Source organism: Balaenoptera acutorostrata, chromosome 10, assembly GCF_949987535.1.
Source record: "Balaenoptera acutorostrata chromosome 10, mBalAcu1.1, whole genome shotgun sequence".
Lineage (NCBI taxonomy): Eukaryota > Metazoa > Chordata > Mammalia > Artiodactyla > Balaenopteridae > Balaenoptera > Balaenoptera acutorostrata.
Window position 1 is genome coordinate 85,916,236 of NC_080073.1, and position 14,422 is coordinate 85,930,657.

Below are 14,422 nucleotides of genomic sequence, written 5' to 3' on the forward strand. Positions count from 1 at the left end.
ACCAATCAGACACAAGACTTTAACTTATCACCTTATTTGCATAAGAGGTTCTATATAAAAAGGACACATCGTATCTTTCATCCCGCTATTTTTCTTTCTCCTGAGTGCTTTTGAGTTGCTTTTTATCATGCCGGAAGCGGCTAAATCTGCTCCTGCTCCGAAGAAGGGATCCAAGAAGGCGGTTACTAAAGCGCAGAAGAAGGATGGTAAAAAGCGCAAACGCAGCCGCAAAGAGAGTTATTCCATCTATGTGTACAAGGTGCTGAAGCAGGTTCACCCGGACACCGGTATTTCGTCTAAGGCCATGGGCATCATGAACTCGTTTGTCAACGACATTTTCGAGCGCATCGCGGGCGAGGCGTCGCGCCTCGCGCATTACAACAAGCGGTCGACCATCACGTCCAGGGAAATCCAGACGGCCGTGCGCCTACTGCTGCCCGGGGAGCTGGCCAAGCACGCCGTGTCCGAGGGCACCAAGGCTGTCACCAAGTACACCAGCGCCAAGTAAACAGTGAGTGGGTTGCAAACAGTTTTAACGGCTCTTTTAAGAGCCACCATATGCTCAGAGAGAGAGCTGGTGCTGGTTCTGTTTCTGCGCTGGGCCTTCGTAGCTCATTACAGTATTTAGTGTGCGAAGTAGAGCAATTACTGAGCAGTTCTTTAGGACTTTCCTGTCACGGTAAGCTTGAGATACGCTAACTACAAAAACGCTAACTACAAAGATGATGTTACCTGACCCTGGCAAAACTCTGAAACTCCTTGTAACCCTGCCCTGGCCTTTTCATTGTCGTTTAGGTACTTCGTATGTTTAAAAGGGCTCAGGTACCAATTCTGATATCTATTAGGGTTACCATTTAGGGTTAAGTAACGAGGGAGGAGTTAATTTTTAAATTCGTAGTAAATCCAAAACGGCTCTGGGACAAAGAATTGGATTCCCGCGGGGGTGCAGAGATTGCGCGGGCAGTTTAAATTTGCCCGGGCGCCCGCTCTTTCCCTCCACGGCCTGATTGGTTGCCGGCATCCAGGAAGAGACAGGGGGTTTCGGTGCGCGGGAGGAATCCACTTCCTGTTTCTCAGTCTAGCACACAGAAGCTCCTTAAATAAACGTTTTTGGGTAGTTCCTGCTTTTTTCATTTTTGTCTTTTTCTTAGTTCTTTTTCCCTTTCGAGAATGAGATTTATTTAAAAATCGAAATTTTCTTTGGAGAGAAAGGAGCTTGGTGGATGTGATTTTCAGCTTGAGAAATACCAACGGTTTATTTCTAATGAGAATATTGTTTTCGTTTTGCGCTATATCCATATAATAGGAAACATTACAAGACTAAACATGACTATTTGGGGTCCGATGAAGGCGAGAACCTTGAGGGCGTTTATCTCAAACTTTTTTCTGAAAAAAATCCGTTTCTATTTTAAAGTTGCTTTGGTTGGTATTTTAAATGCTGTTTTAACATTGCCTGGAACCAGTGAAGAAAAACAAATTCCGCGTCGTTCAGGTTGTCATAAATGAGAACCAGGCACTCAACAAACAATGCTTCTCTAGATTACGGTTGTTTAAAATTACGTGTCTCTTTTAGGTCAAAAGCCATTATCTATAAAGTTTGGAAGCTTCCACTATGGCTGTTTTTTGATTTAGGTCGTGATTTTCAATGAATTTAATTTACGTAAATAAAGCACCTAGTTTATCTAAAATGGATCTAAATTTAGCATAGTAATAATGTCTAAAAGCAATTAATATTTGTTAAATCCACTATCAAATGTACTCTTCCCCTTTGTTGACCCAAAGCCTACCCATGTTTCAACGCCCACTTTAGCCTTGCCTGCTCTCTGAAATTTCTTCCCTTTTTTGAGCTTTTTCTAACAGCTTGTCCAGAATTTGGAAACTGCTTCCACAGTGTCTCATATATCTATTTGAGTTGCTGCTAACTGGCTTGTTGTGTGTTTCCATATAGAGAATGTACACTCATTATGACATGAAAAATAAAGAAAGAAAGGAAGAAAGAAAAAAGTTCTTTTCTTTCACCATCTCTATCCAACACTAATGGTAACCGAGTCCTGTAAATAAACAGAACATAAATGATTTTTGTTTCTTGTTGTGTCATGTGTCACGTGAACCTCCCATCTTCTCCATTAATCCAAACAATTAGATGATAATTTCCAAGCTAAATACTTTTTTGGTTGTTTCTTTGTCTTTTAGTATATAGCAATCAGAATAAAATCTGTGGAAGAAGGAGAGGGATTGGAATAGAAGGTGAGTCATCCTTTATCCCCAGATGAAAATTCATAAAGACTAAATTTTTTAAAACTACAAAGTTGAAAAGGTCCCAGCCAATTCTCCTGTTACGCAGAAAATGAAACTGCCTAAGAGATAAATAAACCAGGTAAATAAATCAAATTTTCATCTTTTGGGTTGTTTGCACCTTGATGGAATCCCCTTATTAGTAAGGGGAGGATTTACTCCTTTGCTTGAAAAACCAAATGCTATCAGTTTATCTCATTGGTAATCAGCTTCAGAAGAACTGGTTCAAGGCTAAACTAACACAGTATGTCATTTGAAAAAATGTACGTTGTGATGTATCTTATCACAAAATAAATAGACATTTGTTGCTCACAATACTTAGAACTAATTGCCAGGTCTTCCCCAGAGGTCACAAATCAAAATGATGCCTTGACTATTGCCTTAGATGAACCAGCTGGTTGTAAAGGACTTTTTTTCAAGGTACATTAAATGATTATATTTCCTTTTCTACTGTACACATTTTTTTTTTAAACTAATCTACAATGGTTATTGAAATCAGGGCACCCATTCCCTCAGAAGTTAATAGAGACACACTGACAGAGTCTGTCAAAAGATTAGTGGCCCTATATGTAGATACCATGCAGATATCTGTTCTTCAATTATAACCTTATCTTTGCTATGTTAGAGTTAATTTCATTATAATATAAATTTCCGTTAATTTTATTTTCAATTGTTGATGATATATGGAAAATACTCAATTAGTAATAACTACATTTACAAACTATCCATTGATTTCAATAAATTTTGTCCTGGATGAGGCAGGGATTTGTCTCCGACGAGGTAGACACTTACTCTAGATTTGGATGTGCTTCGCTTTCTCTTATGTTGTTGCTAGCAAGACTATCTGTGGACCTCTTGAATACTTTATACCTCATCTCTCACAACATTTTTTTAACCGATCTCAATACATTATAGAGAAAAAGTAAGGCGATGTACAAATGGCAATGAGACTTACTGCAATCTTTTTTTTTTTTAACATCTTTATTGGAGTATAATTGCTTTACAATGGTGTGTTAGTTTCTGCTTTATGACAAAGTAAATCAGTTATACATATACATATGTCCCCATATCTCTTCTCTCTTGCATCTCCCTCCCTCCCACCCTCCCTATCCCACCCCTCTAGGTGGTCACAAAGCACCGAGCTGATCTCCCTGCGCTATGCCACTGCTTCCCACTAGCTATCTATTTTACGTTTGGTAGTGTATATATGTCCATGCCACTCTCTCACTTTGTCCCAGCTTACCCTTCCCCCTCCCTGTATCCTCAAGTCCATTCTCTAGTAGGTCTGCATCTTTATTCCCATCTTGCCCCTAGGTTCTTCATGACCATTTTTTTTTTTTTAGATTCCATACATATGTGTTAGCATACGGTATTTGTTTTTCTCTTTCTGACTTACTTCACTCTGCATGACAGTCTCTAGGTCCATCCACCTCACTACAAATAACTCAGTTTCTTTCCTTTTTATGGCTGAGTAATATTCCATTGTATATATGTGCCACATCTTCTTTATCCATTCATCTGTTGATGGACACTTCAGTTGCTTCCATGTCCTGGCTATTGTAAATAGAGCTGCAATGAACATTGTGGTACATGACTCTTTTTGAATTATGGTTTTCTCAGGGTATATGTCCAGTAGTGGGATTGCTGGGTCGTATGGTAGTTCTATTTTTAGTTTTTTAAGGAACCTCCATACTGTTCTCCATAGTGGCTGTATCAATTTACATTCCCACCAACAGTGCAAGAGGGTTCCCTTTTCTCCACACCCTTTCCAGCATTTATTGTTTCTAGATTTTTTGATGATGGCCATTCTGACTGGTGTGACATGATATCTCATTGTAGTTTTGATTTGCATTTCTCTAATGATTAATGATGTTGAGCATTCTTTCATGTGTCTGTTGGCAATCTGTATATCTTCTTTGGAGAAATGTTTATTTAGGTCTTCTGCCCATTTTTGGATTGGGTTTTTTTTTTTTTTTAATGTTGAGCTGCATGAGCTGCTTGTAAATTTTGGAGATCAATCCTTTGTCAGCTGCTTCGTTTGCAAATATTTTCTCCCATTCTGAAGGTTGTCTTTTCGTCTTGTTTATGGTTTCCTTTGCTGTGCAAAAGCTTTTAAGTTTCATTAGGTCCCATTTGTTGATTTTTGTTTTTATTTCCATTTCTCTAGGAGGTGGGTCAAAAAGGATCTTGCTGTGATTTATGTCATAGAGTGTTCTGCCTATGTTTTCCTCTAAGAGTTTGATGGTGTCTGGCCTTACATTTAGGTCTTTGATCCATTTTGAGTTTATTTTTGTGTGTGGTGTTAGGGAGTGTTCTAATTTCATTCTTTTACATGTAGCTGTCCAGTTTTCCCAGCACCACTTATTGAAGAGGCTGTCTTTTCTCCACTGTATATTCTTGCCTCCTTTATCAAAGATAAGGTGACCATATGTGCGTCGGTTTATCTCTGGGCTTTCTATCCTGTTCCATTGATCTATATTTCTGTTTCTGTGTCAGTACCATACTGTCTTGATTACTGTAGCTTTGTAGTATAGTCTGAAGTCAGGGAGCCTGATTCCTCCAGCTCCCGTTTTTCTTTCTCAAGATTGCTTTGGCTATTCGGGGTCTTTTGTGTTTCCATACAAATTGTGAAATTTTTTGTTCTAGTTCTGTGAAAAATGCTAGTGGTAGTTTGATAGGGACTGCATTGAATCTGTAGATTGCTTTGGGTAGTAGAGTCATTTTCACAATGTTGATTCTTCCAATCCAAGAACATGGTATATCTGTCCATCTATTTGTATCATCTTTAATTTCTTTCATCAGTGTCTTATAATTTTCTGCATACAGGTCTTTTGTCTCCTTAGGTAGGTTTATTCCTAGATATTTTATTCTTTTTGTTGCAATGGTAAATGGGAATGTTTTCCTAATTTCACTTTCAGATTTTTCATCATTAGTGTATAGGAATGCAAGAGATTTCTGTGCATTAATTTTGTGTCCTGCTACTTTACCAAATTCATTGATTAACTCTATTAGTTTTCTGGTAGCATCTTTAGGATTCTCTATGTATAGTATCATGTCATCTGCCAACAGTGACAGCTTTACTTCTTTTCCAGTTTGGATTCCTTTTATTTTTTTTTCTTCTCTGATTGCTGTTGGTAAAACTTCCAAAACTATGTTGAATAATAGTGGTGAGAGTGGGCAACCTTGTCTTGTTCCTGATCTTAGTGGAAATGGTTTCAGTTTTTCACCATTGAGGACGATGTTGGCTGTGGGTTTGTCATACATGGCCTTTATTATGTTGAGGAAAGTTCCCTCTATGCCTACTTTCTGGAGCGTTTGTATCATAAATGGGTGTTGAATTTTCTCGAAAGCTTTCTCTGCATCTATTGAGATGATCATATGGTTTTTCTCCTTCAGTTTGTTAATATGGTGTATCACGTTGATTGATTTGCGCATATTGAAGAATCCTTGCATGCCTGGGATAAACCCCACTTGATCATAGTGTATGATCCTTTTAATGTGCTGTTGGATTCTGTTTGCTAGTATTTTGTTGAGGATTTTTGCATCTATTTTCATCAGTGATATTGGCCTGTAGTTTTCTTTCTTTGTGACATCTTTTTCTGGTTTTGGTATCAGAGTGATGGTGGCCTCGTAGAATGAGTTTGGGAGTGTTCCTCCCTCTGCTATATTTTGGAAGAGTTTGAGAAGGATGGGTGTTAGCTCTTCTCTAAATGTTTGATAGAATTCGCCTGTGAAGCCATCTGGTCCTGGGCTTTTGTTTGTTGGAAGATTTTTAATCACAGTTTCAATTTCAGTGCCTGTGATTGGTCTGTTCATATTTTCTATTTCTTCCTGGTTCAGTCTCGGCAGGTTATGCATTTCTAAGAATTTGTCCATTTCTTCCAGGTTGTCCGTTTTACTGGCATAGAGTTGCTTGTAGTAATCTCTCATGATCCTTTGTATTTATGCAGTGACAGTTGTTACTTCTCCTTTTTCATTTCTAATTCTATTGATTTGAATCTTCTCCCTTTTTTTCTTGATAAGTCTGGGTAATGGTTTATCAATTTTGTTTATCTTCTCAAAGAACCAGCTTTTAGTTTTATTGAGCTTTGCTATCATTTCCTTCATTTCGTCTTCATTTATTTCTAATCCGATCTTTATGATTTCTTTCCTTCTGCTAACTTTGGGGGTTTTTTGTTCTTCTTTCTCTAATTGCTTTAGGTGTAAGGTTAGGTTGTTTATTTGAGATGTTTCTTGTTTCTTAAGGTAGGATTGTATTGCTATAAACTTCCTTCTTAGAAATGCTTTTGCTGCATCCCATAGGTTTTGGGTCATCGTGTTTTCATTGTCATTTGTTTCTAGGTATTTTTTGATTTCCTCTGATTTCTTCAGTGATCTCTTGGTTATCAAGTAGTGTGTTGTTTAGCCTCCATGTGTTTGTATTTCTTACAGATTTTTTCCTGTAATTGATATCTAGTCTCATAGCGTTGTGGTCGGAAAAGATACTTGATACGATTTCAATTTTCTTAAATTTACCAAGGCTTGATTTGTGACCCAAAGTATGGTCTATCCTGGAGAATGTTCCATGAGCACTTGAGAAGAATGTGTATTGTGTTGTTTTTGGATGGAATGTCCTATAAATATCAATTAAGTCCATCTTGTTTAATGTATCATTTAAAGTTTGTGTTTCCTTATTTATTTTCATTTTGGATGATCTGTCCACTGGTGAAAGTGGGGTGTTAAAGTCCCCTACTATGATTGTGTTACTGTCAATTTCCCCTTTTATGGCTGTTAGTATTTGCCTTATGTATTGAGGTGCTCCTATGTTGGGTGCATAAATATTTACAATTGTTATATCTTCTTCTTGGATTGATCCCTTGATCATTATGTAGTGTCCTTCTTTGTCTCTTGTAATCGTCTTTATTTTAAAGTCTATTTTGTCTGATATGAGAATTGTTACTCCAGCTTTCTTTTGATTTCCATTTCCATGGAATATCTTATTCCATCCTCTCACTTTCCATCTGTATGTGTCCCTAGGTGTGAAGTGGGTCTCTTGTAGACAGCATATATACGGGTCTTGTTTTTGTGTCCATTCAGCCAATCTGTGTCTTTTGGTGGGAGCATTTAATCCATTTACATTTAAGGTAATTATCGATATGTATGTTCCTATTTTATTGCAGTCTTAATGTGTACCACATCCTTCGTTGATAAAGAAGCAGCCTTATCAATTATTGGGAGACTCAAAGTGGCACCTAGCAGTTTGGCACATTACTGGAGTCCTGTTCAACTGGATACTGTATGTGTGCTGAATAGTGACAAAGAATTGGCATAATTTCTCCCCTTCCCCTTGTCAAAACACATTTGTTAAAGAACTAAGAGGTAGAAATGGAGTGGTACCACTGCTATTATTACACTTACTTAATTACCAACTTGAAAAATTTCACTTTCCATCCTTGCATCTCTGCTGTGTTTATTTTACTTTATTTTTTTAGAAGTTTTAGTATCCAAAGGAGGACTGACAAAATCAGGTAATTTCAGTCAAAATCCTAGCTTTGGAATTTTGGAAGTTAATTCTAACATTTATTTGAGGATCAAAAGGGTAAAAAAAAAATCCAAGAAACTCCTGATGAGGTAGAATATGATTCAGTGTTAAAAAAAGAGTCATATAGCTATAATACTGGGTGGTATTGCACAGAGATGGACACATTTACCAGCTGAATTAGATAGAAAGGCAAAGATCATATCTAATATTTTGTTGAATCTTTAGAAGTGAAAATGGTGAGGTAAGTGAGGAAAAGATAAGCTGTTCAAAAATTTATCAGGACGATTGGTTACCCACAGGGGAAAAAAGACCCTTAAATGTAACAGGAAAACCATTAAGCCTTTTTAGAGGGTAAGATAAGAAAATATCTCACAGTACCAAAGGATTTCTTAAACAAGAAACAAAAGTACTAACCGTGAAGATAAGAGTGTTATGTTACACTTCATTAGAGGAGGCATTTTCTTTTTAAACTATTTTGCAGCGTCAAGACTTCTATGTTCTTAATTTGGGAAGGACAGAATATTAGTGAATATCAATTTTAAATGAGGAAAGAGTTGAAAAGTCTATTTCTACTAAAATCTGACCTTGACCTCACTCGAGGTCAGATTTTAGTAGGTTCAAACCTTTCTTTTCTTTTTCATTCTAGTTTCTAATTCAGAATAATTAAAGTGTTAAGATGTCTTTTCTTATTTTGTCTATAGAGAAAACAAGTCTTTTTTTATCATATAAGAAACTAAGTTTTTCAGAATAAAAGAATTTCAATTATAACCTTAAAGATGTTAAGTAAAAAAAAAACAAAATGGTGCTGATGAACCTAGTGGCAGGGCAGGAATAAAGACGTAGACATAGAGAATGGACTTGAGGACACAGTGGGGAGGGGGAAGTTGGGGCGAAGTGAGAGTAGCATTGACATATATACACTAACAAATGTAAAATAGTTGACTAGTGGAAAGTGGCAGCATAGCACAGGGAGATCAGCTCAGTGCTTTGCGAAGACCTAGAGGGGTGGGATAGCGAGGGTGGCAGGGAGGCTCAAGAGGGAGGGGATATGGGGATATATGTATGCATATGGCTGATTCACTTTGTTGTACAACAGAAACTAACACAGTATTGTGAAGCAATTATACTCCAAGAAAAATCTATTAAAAAATGTTAAGTAAAAAACTCTTTTGACTTAAATTTGAATGGAAAATATCAGTATGATCTTTTTTTTTTTTTTCTTTTAAGAAAACCCTTATTTCCCCCATCACTTTTCAGAGAAAAGGTCTGCAAGCAGTGACCACCCATGGACAATGAGAATTCCCATCACCCAGATTATAGTTTCTCAACTCCTTTTCCAAAGAGCAAACTCAGATTTGGTTAAACATCATGAATTAAAATAGATTTAAGAGACACAGTAACCAAATGCCATTTGTAGATCTTATGGAATACCATTCAGACAAAATCATTGTAAAAAAATATTTGAGGCCATTGAGGATTTTTTTTTAGTACTAGATATTGGATGATGTTACAAATCATTTACAATTTTTCTTAGGTGAGAAAATCTTGTATTTTGTTTAACTCTGTATCCGTTAGGATGTTTGTGAAAATATTCATGATTGAAAAAAACATGTTTATGATTTCTTTACATTGCTACCCTCCCCCACAATGTATGCCTGGATAATGAAACAAAGCAGATGTTGGTAATTGTTGAAGCTTGTCTGATGGACACCTGGAGGTACGTTTTCGTGTACTTTTGGGTATACTTCAAGACCTCCATAATCCTTTCCCCGCCTCCCTCCCCCTTACCCTCCTCCCCAAAAAAAGGTTTCAAGAAAGCTGGCCCAATTAACGAACATAATTCTCTTTCAGTCAACAAGGGGTGACAATGAGAGGAATCAAGTGCTGGCAAAGAGAAATTCTGGCGACTGAACTAAGGGAACAAGAAGGCCATTTGCACAAGGGAGGAGCTCATAGCAGCAGCCGTCCCCTCCTCCCATCTCACAGGCTCGACAATCAAGAAACGCTATCGCCATCTTGTGGCCCTTTAAGAAAATGTAGCTAATATTGTTTTGTGGTTTCTACTAGGCAGTCCATTGCTAGGGTTTAATAATTGCATATATAAATAATACAATAAACAATCCTATTTCAAACACAGCCCTCATCTGCCCAGTTCCCCCATCAATAACAAAGAACCACATTTATTAGTTTCCTGTGTACCCATCTGGAATTTCTTTATACAAACACAAATATGTAAGGGTGAATTCTGTTATGTCTCCATTAACATAAATGGCCAGTGGCTATATTCCTTTCACGGTTCTGTGCCTTGCTTTTCTCATTATCTAGCTTGGAACTCTTTCCTATTAGTAAGTAGAGTGGCTGAAACTTCTCAGCAGGTGCACCTGAGCCAGTGATCCTAGGAGTGTAACCTGAGGCCAAACCTTTTCCTACACTGGCTGCATCTTCCCTGAAAATAAGCCTGATGCTTATTTGAGAGGAAGCCTGGGACTCTTCGATGAGCTGCCCAGGGGCTGAACCTGGTCCGGAAAGCTCTGGGGTGGCTGAATTCCTGTTCCCTTCCTGAGATGGGACTTCCATGCTTTGTAATAAGGGGCATTGAGGTCCTAATGCAAGTATTCGTCTTGTCAGTGAGGCCGCCTTTGACTGTCATCTTTAATAATTAAGCCACCCCATGCAAATTTCCTATTTCTATTACTATATTTTTCTTCATAATGCGTATCAAGATCTGGCATGCTATATACTTATTCTTTTGCTTATAATCTTCACCATACTGCCCTCTTCACCAGAATGTAAGTCCCTTGGGAGATGTATTTTTCTGTTTTGGTCTACTTTGATCACTACTGTATCCCCAAGCTTCTAGAACGGTGCTTGGCACAAAGTATATCTGGATAAAGTAATATTCCTTGGCTCCACTGCTGTTATGGGAAACCCTCAAAGAATTTTCTTTACTTCCTTGGGTGTAAAGGAAGTAAAGAAATCCTTCCTTGGGATTCAACAGATCAAAGACAAATTGTTTTCACTTCCTGCCATTCTCTGAGTGCTCCTTCTGGTGACTCCCAGTTTTCTCTCCCCTGCAAAAACCTTTGGTTTTGTTAAAACTCAGATTGCTTCTTCTTCCTAAATATTTTTCATTAATGGTTATTGGTACATACATTATTTTATTTTTATATGCCAAATAAGGCAAGTGACACATTGTGTCACATCAAGATAGTCTGCCCTCTCAGAATTTCAAACTTAGCGCCATTCTGTCAGGAAAAACATGCAGCCTGGTTGGTTTCAGGGGTTGTGGCTAACAGGAAATGACAAATCTCCCTCCCCTCAAAGTACTGTTTTCTGAATTAACATTTCTCCCAGTAGAGAAACACTGGTATCTAAGGACTTCTCCACATGGGCCAAGGCTTCCATTTCACCCCTGCAGTTAGAGGGACCCAGCACTAGAGGGCAGTGCTGTCGATGCCATTCGCTGCTCATCCAGCGGGAGGACCCTGTGGACATGTGAGTGGAGACAGTTGTGTTCGCATTTGGCTAGTCTTTTTTCTTCACCTGAACTCCCTTGCCTTCCGAAATTTCAATCACTCTTTCACTGCCCATAGTCTCCTCTCTGGCCATAGTAGATGGAGTATTCTATCTAGTCCAACCAATGAAGGGACGAATTACTGCCAAACTTGTCTCCAGCCTAAACGCCTTTAAATCTGCACTTCCAACCAAGTGGCCTGAGATCCTCTTCAAAATACCATCAAAAGGACCTCATAGCAATAATCGCCACTATCTGTCCAGTGCTGTGTACCACAGAAATATAAAAATCTAATTACTCACATTGCTTTATTTAATCTAATTTAATTTATTCATGAACATATATCATTATCCCCATTTTAGATGTGAAGCTGAGGCTCAGGGGAAAATAAATTCTTCAAGTCACATGGCTGATAAGTGGCAAAGCCAGTACTGGAAAGCAAATTTTTTTGATTCTAAAATGTGTGTTCTTTCTTCCATCTCAGCTCATGTTCTCTCCATGTTCCTTCTCCATGTGTCCTTGCAAGTTCTCTTAACACATATTTACAGATTTGAGGATTTCTTCACCAGTTAAAGAGATATCCCCACCTCCGAGGGCTTGCCAGATCTTGTAGATTATTCCTGCACATTCTTTTTCTTTTCACTCATTCCTTCAGCCATTCGTGGTACATAGTACTGTAGAGGAAATGCTGTGTCACATATAGGCCACCTCTTACTTCAGAGGCTGATGGAAGGAACATGGCCCAGCATCTGGGGCCCTTCCATGTTTGAATAGCTTCTGGTTTCTTCACCTCTAGACACACCATCTTGTAATCTTTCTGACACAGCTAAAGAAGTGTACTTCAAAACTCAGTTTGAAATGTAACTCCTCTGCTCAAAGTTCTTCAAAAGATCTTCCATCCCCTTAATCTGAATTTCAAACCATTACTCAACATTATGTGCAACTTTCGAGCTTACTAAAAATTCATTTCTATCCTGAATGAATGTTTTATACCCAATTAAACAAGTTCTTCTTTCCTCAGAGAGAAGTTCCCATTTCCATGCTTGTGGCCTCTACGCTCTTTTCTTGCTTCAGTTTTATTCTTTAATGCCCATTCTTGATTGCTTTGATCTGATACATTGTTTTTCTCTAAACTCCCCACAGCTTTTTATTTATACTTGTTTGGTGTTTTTACTTTCCCACCATATATTTTTTTGGGGGTGTGTGTGGCTTCTTTTCTGAACATCTCCATCTCCCCAAGAGCAGTAACTATCACACTGTAACCTAGCACATTTTCAACACCTAGCTTGTAAACTTCAGTATTTGTTGATTTGTCCTGGAGAGTGGAAAGACCTGTGTTTGTTTTTTTTTTTTTTGGAACAACTTTTTATAGCTGTCAAGATAGGAAATGAAAAACAGACAATTTGTATCTTTCCTTTTCCACAATTGACAGCTTCCTTTGTTCAGGCCTTGACAGTGTTTTGTACCAAGGAGCTTTGTCTTGGTATGTTTCCTGCTCCAAACAATATGTGACTTAATGACAAATTCTAAAATTCTACTGGCATGCTCTTAAAAGTTGTCCATATGATGCATATCAAATAAATTAATTTTAATACAATATAAGGATTGTTGTTTGTTGTACATTCTACTGGTAAGCAAGAGGTGTTGGATTCAAATCTGTACAGGATTTTGTTTTTGCATTGTCTAGTACTGCCTGATACTCATTTCTTTCCACAAAACTGTTGCCCTGGATTGTCTCATTTGTTTTATTTAGGGGAGAGAGACAGAGAGAGAAAGAGAGGGAGAGAAAGGGAGGAGAAGAGAGAGAGAACAGGAAAGAGAAAGAAAGAGTCATCTAAACTGGAAAGGAAGTCCACCCCTGAAACTTTCCAGTTTTTCCCCATAGAACCCTTTTCACTCTAACTGGCGACTTGGAGATGGTTTTTGGGAGGCAAGTCTGCCATCTCCCCAGGTTGCCTGCTTCCTAAATAAAGCATCTTTCTTTTTCCATCAACGCTTGTCTCTCGAACATTGACTTTTGAGCAATGAGCAGCCAAATATGAGTTCTGTTCCGGCTCCAGCCAGTAACATTCTGGCTGGTGTAAGAATTAAATGGACATGAGACAGCTTAACAAGAGAAAAATCAAACAAAACTTTAATAACATGTATATGTGGGAGAGACCCAGGAAAACTGAGTAACTTGACAAAATGATCAAAATCCTCATCTTAAATACCATTTTCAGCTAAAGACAAAAGAGGATGTTGGGGTAGTGGTTTGGCACGTCAGTGGGGAGGGAGACAATTCACATGGAGGTGGGAAAACATATGCTTGGTAAACAAATGTTCCCTGGGCTAGGCAGAGACAATGGGAAATGGAGTGAGGTCTGATCTCTATGCCCTGCCAAGTTTCCCCTGCCACAACTCGCCCAGATATTTTGTAGATACCTCTGGTGATAGCTCTAGTCTGGAACAGGCCTTTTATCTAAATTCTTTTAGGCAATTAAGGAGGAGGTAACAAGGAAAACTCCCCAAGTCTTGTTTCTTAAAAATAATCAGCCTAAATGAATCCTCATGCCAAAGGGATGCACTTGGGTTGGCAAATTTGGCTCCCCTACAACATGTTTACCTTGTATATACATGGGAGATACCCAGGAAAACTGAGTACAACTCCCTGAAATGCCCCGAGCCACTACATTAAGTGCCATCTTCAGCTAAAGACAAAAGAAAGATGGTGGTGATTGGGGACATCAGTTACAGGAGGTTATCAGGAAAAACACAGTAAGCAAGGGTAATGTTCTTATGCACATTTAAGTCGGGTACTTTCTCCATTGATAAGAGTTTCTCTTCCTGGTAGGGATTCACCCTTACAAGTGGAGACTTCCCTTATAAATGTAAAGTTCCCTTATAAAAGGGTAAAGTCTACTGTTTTTTAGTGCATCTCCTGTGTCTGTTTTCTTCTCAAAAATAATCAGCTCAAAATAATCCTTATGCCAAAGAGGCGTATTTTGGGGTGGCGTATTCTGCTGCCCTTCAATTGCCTAGGGAAGAATCTGCTTCCAAGCCCCCTCAGGTTGTTGACAGAATTTATTTCCTTGCAGCTTTAGGACTGAAGG

At 38.3% G+C, this 14,422-nt stretch overlaps 2 protein-coding genes across 6 annotated transcripts in view; one reads left to right on the plus strand and one right to left on the minus strand.

Moving 5' to 3' along the window:
* The window catches only part of LOC103004316 (uncharacterized), a 353,565-nt gene that overhangs the window by 7,669 nt on the left and 331,474 nt on the right, over positions 1-14,422 (minus strand). The gene's annotated exons all lie outside the window — the stretch shown is intronic.
* Positions 111-12,901, plus strand: LOC103003205 (histone H2B type 1-J-like). Of its 5 annotated transcripts, none has more exons than XM_057554220.1 (4): positions 111-679; positions 2,194-2,247; positions 9,493-9,533; positions 9,668-12,901. In XM_057554220.1, exon 1 carries the CDS (start codon positions 128-130, stop codon positions 506-508), a length of 381 nt encoding a protein of 126 aa, XP_057410203.1. In that variant the 5' UTR covers positions 111-127; the 3' UTR covers positions 509-679; positions 2,194-2,247; positions 9,493-9,533; positions 9,668-12,901. The 5 variants fall into 5 exon arrangements, with proteins under 5 accessions (XP_057410203.1, XP_057410205.1, XP_057410204.1 ...); XM_057554222.1 differs by having other exon boundaries at positions 111-511; positions 2,194-2,377; XM_057554221.1 differs by having other exon boundaries at positions 111-511; positions 9,490-9,533.

What these genes read in the sequence shown, in the direction of transcription:
- LOC103003205 (XM_057554220.1), top strand. Translation starts at nt 128, where the DNA reads ATGCCGGAAGCGGCTAAATCTGCTCCTGCTCCGAAGAAGGGATCCAAG.